Here is an 8,951-nt window from a genome sequence, read left to right on the forward strand (position 1 = left end):
GCTGAGAATTTTCCCACGCTGTCAGTGACGTACATGAGGTGAGCCGAGTTCATTGGACCTGACCTCACATAATGCACATCACTGACAGCATGGGAAAATTCTCCTGCACTCACCGCATGCGCAGGAGAGTTTTCCCACAATGTCAGTGACGTGCATGAGGTGAGCTGAGTTCATTTGACATGAACTCGGCTCATCTGGATGCCGTCACAGCGAGACACTGAGCAGCGCAAGCATGCCTGCGCTTCTCAGTGTCTGCCGCATGGCAAGCTGGATGGCAGCGTTCTGCTGCGGTCCAGCCTGTCATGTGAATGTAGCAGAGCTGAAGCTGTCGTGGGAACCATGGATAGGTAAGGATGATGTTGCAGGAGATCGTTGGCTTCAGCTGGAATGGGCGTGATGGTAAGTATGGTTTAATTTAGAACAATAAAGAATTGTGTGTTTATTTCAATTAAAGGACTTTATTCTGGGTGTTTGTGGTTTTTTTTTAACTTTAACTATGGGGTTAGTAATGGGGGTGTCTTATAGACGCCTCTCCATTACTAACCTGGGCTTGATGTCAGTTAGCATTGTAAGATGACATCAACCCCAACCCTATTACCCCACTGCCATTGCTACAGGGCAGTGGGAAGAGCGAGGCAAAGTGCCAGAATTGACGCATCCTATGGATGCGCCATTTCTGGGGCGGCTGACGGCTGGTGTTTCTAGCCTGGGAGGGGGCCAATATTCATGGCACCCTTCCTGGACTATTAATATCAGCCCCCAGCTGTCTGCCTAGCCTTTGCTAGCTATTAAAATAGGGGGGTCCCCCATTTTAAAAGCTAGTAAAGGCTAGGTATTCAGCTGGGGGCTGATATTAGTAGCCTGGGAAGCTCCGTGGGTATTACCCCCTTCCCAGGCTTCAAACATCTGCCCCAGCCGTCTGCTTAACCTCCGCTAGAGACTAAAATTATGGGGTACCCCACGCCAATTTTTTTTTTTTATAATCCTTTATTTTAACACTAAATGACAAGTACAGTATTCAGCACTATCACTGTACTTCTTATATATGTGACTGACATGTTTCTATCTATCTAATCTATGTGTGATGCTCTATTCTTTCTGTTATAAATTGTCGAGTACCGATGCTGAATTGCCGGACGGATTTTTTAAAGAGACGGTGCATGAAAACACTAATATTTTTTTTATAAATCCTTTACACTAAATGACAAGTACAGTAACCAATACTGTCACTGTACTTCTTATATATGTGACTGACATGTTTCGATCTATCTAATCTATGTGTGATACTCTATTCTTTCGGTTCTAAATTGTCGGGTACCGGTGTATGCCGCTGCTGAATTGCCGGCTTTTCATGTTTCACTGTGAGCACTGTTCCCATCTATTTGGGCAATCACTGTAATGCCACAACCACCATGGCTGTGGCATTACAGTGAGTGGCAGACAATCCCAAATAGCGCCAGACATGCAGGACACGCTTTTGGTGCACGAACAGTTATCGAACATAACCTCGAACAGCTGAATTTTTTGCAAATCGTTCGGGTTCGTCGAACAACTCGAACACCGCCCAAAACACCTTGAATTTGGGATTGGCGAACAGTTCTAGTCGAACACCGCTCATCTCTACTCTTAACAATCATACATCCTCCTCTGCTGGGTGTTCTCCTTTTTTTTGTTGTACTGGGAGACATTCGTCTTTTGGTTCGTTCTCCAAATTTGGGTCGGCGGTGCTAGAGGAGGAGAATTTTTCCGTGATTTGGAGAGAGTTTGGACTAATGTACGTTGTAACCTTCAAGAGCCTAACAAAAAGTCCAAGAAGTATTTTGACAGGAAATGTAAAGAGGTTTTGTTTACTGTGGGTGACATGGTTTGGTTGTCCTCGAAGAACCTGCGGTTGAGGATTTCCTCTAAAAAACTGGGTCCTAAGTTTGTGGGTCCATTTAAAGTGCTTCAGGTTGTTAACCCATCTGCTGTTAGGTTGGATGTCCCTACTTCCTGGAAGATTAATCCTGTGTTTCATGTTTCCTTGTTGAAAAAGGCTGACGTATCTGATAGGGACGCCACTGTCACAGTTCCTCCTGTGGTGGAAGGCGGCGAATATGAAATTTCGCATATCTTGAATTCTAGATGGCATAGAGGGAGATTACAGTATCTTGTCTCCTGAAAGGGTTTTGGTCACGAAGACAACTCCTGGGTAAGGACGGATGATGTCTCTGCTCCTAGGCTTGTTAAAGCTTTCCACAGGTGGTTTCCGGATAGGCCTGGCCTGGAGGATCCGGAGGATCCTTATAAAAGAGGGGGTACTGTTAGAACCCCCCTGTTAGTTTTTTCTATCTTGTGTTTTGCGGTCACGTGACCATCTGCCTATCTATTCCAGCTCCGCCCTTCTGGCCTTGCTGGACTTCAGTGTTGTTTGTGTGTCTCTCTAGCCAGGTGCTTCGGTGCCTATCTCTGTCTAGTTCGCTTGGTCTTCTGGGACCTCTAGTACTTTTTGTCAGTTTGTCTTTTGGGCTCTGCAACAACTTCTGTTTAGGAGGTGTCCCATTTTTGTCCCAGTCCTTAGTTCATTTAGGGACCCCTCCCTTAATTCTATAGGTCTTCGTTCAGACTAGCCGAGGACTAAGGTGGGTCTGTTAACAAGGAACAGGCAGCCCGCTACATCGTAGGGATTCAGCTTAGTTTTACTGTAGGGACAGCTTTCCCCTATCTTTCCTTAATTTATGTTGCAGATCATAACAGGATGTTTCCTGAGCTGCAGGCTGAGCCGTGATGCCGCTCTGCTGGTCCAGCTCCCCCTGGATTTGTGACTCCGGGAGGAGGGTCTGGGGGGAATTTGTGGTCGGTTGCAGGCCCTGCCACTCAAGTCTCACCTTATCACAGTCCTCCAGTGTCTCAGGAAGACCCTCACTCACCGCTGTGTGCAATCCCCTCTGGATACCCTCAGATGCTGCAGCGATCCCTCCACTTTCCTCCTTCTCCTGTGTATTGAAATTCGGCGCCATTGCTCTGTGGCTAGCTGATGTTGAGTCTGCTTGTAAGTAAACATCCAGTGGCCCCTGGGTCACGGAGCTGAAGTTAAGAGTCAGCATTCTTGTCTGTAAACATTGTGTGTTCTTTCAGACCATAATTTATGGTCCTGGGGTTACCCTTTCTGATAAAAAACACTATGTTAGGGCTGTAAGGGAGCGGAGCACAGCACCGTGCATCCTACTCCATCCACTTCCGGGAACGCCCCCCCCTCTGCTCACAATTTAAAGAGGATGCATTGATGGCGGAGCACGATGAGATGGAGCAAGGAACCATACAGGAAGATTCCACACAGCCCAGCCTCATCTCATCCTAATGTGGATTGGGTGACAATGAGGAAGAGGAGGGGGAGGAAGAACAGGAGCTAGTTTGCAGCGCTATAGACCATACTAATTGCACAACTGTCATACCGTTTGTTCATCCTGATAGGCTGAGGACAGTGAGGAAGAGGAGGAGGAGGATGAGGAGGAGAGGATGGTCAGTCGTCCTCTTGGTGATTACACGGAAGTCTTGCCTGTTAGCAGTCTGGCACACATGGCTGAGTTTATGTTACGCTGCCTTTCCCATGACCTTCGCGTTGTCCAAATTTTGGGTGCCAGTCATTACTGGTTGGTGACACTTCTACACCCACACTACAAGGAGAATTTTCTGTTTCTTATTCCCGCGCTAGACAGGCCCAATAAAGTGGGGCAGTACCAGAAAGCCCTTGTTGCGGAATTGTTAAAAAAAATCCCATCTGAAAACGATGGCGGCAGAGGTCACAATTCATTAGACAACCAAGGAGTACAGGAGAGAGAGACACAAATCCAATCCAGCAGAGTCAGGGGAACACTGTCAAAGTTCTGGGATGCTGAAGGAGTACATTTACAACCGTACCAACATCCTCCGTGATTCCTCTGTGCCTTATAATTATTGACTATCCAAGCTGGACATGTGGCAAGAACTGTCTCTCTATGCATTGGAAGTCCTGGCCTGCCATGCCGCTAGCATTTTGTCAGAGAGGGTTTTAGTGCCGCCGGGGTTATTGTAACTGATAGGCACATCCGCCTGTCAGCTAAAAATGCTGACAGGCTGACTCTTATCAAGATGAACAAGGGCTGGATTGGGCCTGACTTCTCATCACCACCAGATGATAGCAGCGGAACATTAATTTAAATTCCGTGGCTTTTTTGGGGGGATCTATTCCCATGCACCTCTTCACACCCAGACATGAGTATGCGCAACACCCACATAATTTTTATGATGCCTGTAAGAAATTTATTTTTTTAGATTACTACCTCTAACATTTTATTATTATTATTTATTTATATAGCGCCATTGATTCCATGGTGCTGTACATAAGAAGGGGTTACATACCAAGTAATAATATCACTTACAGTAAACAAACTAACAATGATAGACTGGTACGGAGGGAAGAGGACTCTGCCCTTGTGGGCTTACATTCTATAGGAATGGGGAGGAGACAGTAGGTAGGGGGTTGCAGGAGCTTCGGTGTTGTTGAGGAGGCAACAGGGTCATTGCAGGCTGTAGGCTTTCTTGAAGAGATGGGTTTTCAGGCTCCGTCTGAAGGATCCGGATGTGGTGGATAATCGGACGTGTTGAGGCACAGAATTCAAGAGGATGGGGGATATTCGGGAGAAATCTTGGATTGGTTACGTGAGGGAATATATCGGGAGATTAGTTCAGAGATGTACGGAGGAGAGAGGTTATGGATGGCTTTGTAGGTCAGTGTTAGTAGTTTGAACTGGATACGCTGGGGGAATGGGAGCCAGGAAAGCAATTTGCAAACAGGCTTAGCAGAGGAGTAGCGAGGCGAGAGAAGAACAAGTCGTGCAGCAGAGTTGAGGATAGACTGGAGAGGTGCGAGAGTGTTAGCAGGGAGGCCACAGAGGAGGATGTTGCAATAGTCGAGGTGGGAGATGATGAGGGCATGCACAAGCATGCACAATGGTGTAACATTCTGTATGTTATACAGTATGTTCATGTATACCCCCCAGGGATAAATGTTTTAAAGCCCATGCACTTAGTGCATGGGCATTACCAGTATAGGAGACCCACTCCTTAACAATGTTAACAATTTTTTTTATTGAGGATCTCCTCTAGGTCTCTTCAAGGAGGTTTTAGACTGTGCCCAATTTTTCGGCAGCTCTTGCAGTAACTGCATGGGCATTAACAGTATTGGAAACCCATTCCTTAACAATAGTAACATTTTTTTTAATGAGGACCTCCTCTACGTCTCTTCAAAAGGGTTTTACAGTGCATTCAATTTTTTGGCAGCCCTTGCAGTCACTGCATGGGCATTACCACTATAGGAAACCTGCTCCTTTATAATGGGAATATTTTTTTTACTGAGGCTCTCCTCTTTGTCTCTTCAAAGGGGTATTTGGGTTTTTCCAAATTTTGGACAGGCCTTGAAGTCACTGCATACGCAATAACAGTATAGGAGACCCACTCCTTAATAATGAAATTTTTTTTTTTAAATGAGGCCCTCCTCTATGTCTTTTCAAAAATATATTGGGGTTTTTCCAAATTTTGGGCAGGCCTTGCAGTTATTGCATACGCAATAACAGTAAACGAGATCCGCTTCTTAATAATGGGAAAAAAAATTAAATTAGGCCTTCCTCTTTGTTTGTTCTAAAGTGTATTGTGTTTTTTTCAAATTTTGGGCAGGCCTTGCAGTTACTGCAAACGTTATAACAGTATAGGAGACTCACTCCTTAATGATGGAAGCATTTTTTTTTAATGGGGCCCTCCTTTATGTCTCTTCAAAGGGGTATTGTTTTTTTTTTAAATTTTGGGCAGGCCTTGAAATCACTGCATTTGCAATAACAGCATAAGAACCAACTCCTTAGTAATGGGAGCAACAAAGCATAGCCAGCTGATGGCCCTCTAACAATAGTGAGGGCCGCCTGATGGCCCTATACAAATAGGCTTTGTGACTTTCAGAGTCCCTCCTTCATAAATGAAACAGGATGTGTCTGATCATGTCTCACATACCACATGGCCAGATAAAGTAGTAAAATGTTAAAATGACATTTACCGGTGAATGCATTTTTCACTGTTGAAAGCAATGCAAAAGTGCAAAAAACGTATCACAAATGCTACATGTGAACATAGCCCAAGGTGTGGAGGAGTATTTTTTGGGGGGGTTATTTATTTTGCCTTATATGCCAGCCATTACCCTGGAAAGAAGTTCTTTAACGTTTTTTCCAGGAAAATCCATTTAGTTTTTGGATGTTTTATTGTGAGTCAGTAAAAGTGGTGTAATACTCTGACAACATTGTTCACAGCAGTGACCTGGAAGTCAGAGATGCTTCCAGGGGTCTTCCACATCCACATTCCACATTCCATGTCATTTCAGCACTGTTACCATCGATTTCGGCAATTTTTAGGCCCTCCTGCAGACCTCCAGAGGGGGCGGCTAGAAAAATGCTTGAGTTTCCTATATACTTACATTGGGCTTGTTGCTTGGGTCGAGCACCCGAGGATTACGATTTGCTCAACCCGAGCAACAAGTACCCGAGCATTTTAGTGCTCGCTCATCGCTACTTTTCATCTCTGGATATTGAACTGCTGCCAAAAGTGTCTTCAGTATGTCATGTAGTAAAATGTAAGGTACTTATTCAAGCTTTCAGGAATTAGAAGCAGCATTAGCAAAAATTCTACATGCCTTCCTGAGAAGTCTAAAGGCTGGTAGAGCTACAAAAGGACCTAATTCCATTTTAATGCCCATGGTTTTGGAATGCGATATCCAACAATCTCCAACACAGATGCCAATCCATACCTTTGCTCTTATTTGGTTAATGGATTATTAAAAAGACATGGGGACCCCCAGTGATACCAAGAACAAGGCTCTACAGCCCTATTTTGACAGGTGTGCATGCTGAACCTCCGTTCAACTCATTGTCAGTGCAACTGTTTTAATTCCTTACCACCTTTGCGATTTTCTGTTTTAGTGCTTTCATTTTTTTCATCAACTTCTTCCAAAACCCATAACTTTAATTTTTTTCACTAGCATAGCTATAGAGCTATAGCTTATTTTATTATGAGATGACTTATAGTTTTGAATGACAATTATTTTAACATCCAATATACTGGGAAAGTACTGTAAAAGTGACCTAGCAATATGATTGTACAGGTCAGTACAATTACGACAATACCAAACTTGTACATAATTTTTGTTGCCATTTTCCATGACCACAAAACTTTTAGTTTTAGATTCTTGCAACATCATGTTTCGTTTTTAGTTTATTTTGCTTTTTTTTAAGCCGGCTATCATGCATTCTTTATTTTATTGTGGCATTGTTTAGCAAAAAGCAATAGGGTCTTTAGGGTCTTAAAATGTTAACCTTTAAATGTTAATGTTATAATAATGTTTAATGTAAGTCCACATGGATGACGGGACCATATCTTCATCTGGGATATGTTCTACAAAAGGGGAAAGACTCATGTTGCTGATTTCAAGGATTCCATTTGCATCTGGGCCATGATATTGTTCTTGCTTCTTATCCCTAGATTCAAGACTCAAATCTTCAGACACTACAACTTTTGTAAACTATGTAATATATTACATAAAGCATTTTTAACTTCCTTGTTCCTTAAACTGTAAATCAAAGGATTCAATGTGGGAGTCACCGCTAGGTAGAGGACTGAAAATATCTGGTCAAGTTCCTCTGAGTGATCTGATGATGGTATCATGTACATACAGAGTAAAGTCCCATAAAATATGAGAAGGATGGTGAGGTGAGAGGTACACGTTGAGAATGCTTTTTTCCTTTGACCAATGGAGTTTAAGCCGAGAATATTTGCTAATATTTTACTGTAGGACATCAAAATGAGTAAGAAAGGACACAAACCCATGAATAAAGCTTCCACCAATATCATTGTCTGGAATTCATAGATATCACCACAAGAAATCTTTGTCAATGTTTTAATGTCACAAAATATTTGTTTGATGTCAGTGGAGCCACAGAAAGACAAACGCGAAGCAAATATCGTAACAAATAGAGAGTTGCCAAATCCAGAAAGCCAGCTACCTGCAACAAGGAGGCTGCACTTTCCCTTCTTCATGATTAACACGTAATGTAACGGGAAGCAGATTGCAGCATAACGATCATAAGACATCATGGTCAACAACCAAATTTCTGTGCAAGCAAAGGCAGTGAAAAAGTACATCTGTGTAAAGCAAGCAGTAAATGAAACCCGATTGTTTCCAGTTAAAATGATGTCCATTAGTTTTGGAAGCGCCACTGAAATGTACAAGACATCTACAAAGGAGAGGTTACGTAGGAAGAAGTACATTGGTTTCTGCAGATGGAGGTCCATGAAGAGTATCACGAAAATTAACATGTTCCACAGTAGACATATGAGGTACAGAGCAAGAAATATGGGAAATAAAAATATTTTTTGACCAAAAACTCTCGAGAAAGCTATTATGTAGAATTCAATAACATATGTCCCATTCTCCATCAATGTAAATTATTTTTAAGGATACACCAATCCAATTGGCAGGGTATTTTCAAATCAGGGCCTTCTTAGGAAAGAAATCAATAGTGTCCTAAATGAAAGCAAAAGCTATTACCATTAGCCTGAGATAGAGGTTATTCTTGGAGCCAAGATCGAAGACTTTTGTCATTGGTTCCTCCACTGTAAAAATTATGAGAATCACTGGTCTTGTTCATATAGTTCAATATTTTCTCTATCTTTACAAGACTGACATTTTGCAACTCAGTTGGTCAAATTTTACATGTAAATGCCCATATAATTGGCTGTAAGTGATCATTTTCACCTGTAGTCCTTTTCTGCTACACAAGCCATTCTTTTTACAAAGTTGCGATTTTTTTTTATAACCTACTTAAATATAAAAAGTATAAGCGTTGCTGTAATCGTACTGACCTTAAAGAGTTCCAGTCATTTTTTTCAGTTTT

The 8,951-nt window shown here is 42.7% G+C and overlaps 1 protein-coding gene across 1 annotated transcript; it reads right to left on the reverse strand.

Annotated features, from left to right (window-relative positions):
* Window positions 1-7,563: 7,563 nt before the first annotated feature.
* On the reverse strand, window positions 7,564-8,493 carry LOC141167340 (olfactory receptor 9Q1-like). Its single transcript, XM_073654760.1, has one exon. It carries the CDS (start codon window positions 8,491-8,493, stop codon window positions 7,564-7,566), a length of 930 nt encoding a protein of 309 aa, XP_073510861.1.
* Between the last annotated feature and the right edge of the window lie 458 nt (window positions 8,494-8,951).

Source organism: Phyllobates terribilis, unplaced genomic scaffold, assembly GCF_046119375.1.
Source record: "Phyllobates terribilis strain yellow unplaced genomic scaffold, ASM4611937v1 Scaffold_11__3_contigs__length_659146591, whole genome shotgun sequence".
Lineage (NCBI taxonomy): Eukaryota > Metazoa > Chordata > Amphibia > Anura > Dendrobatidae > Phyllobates > Phyllobates terribilis.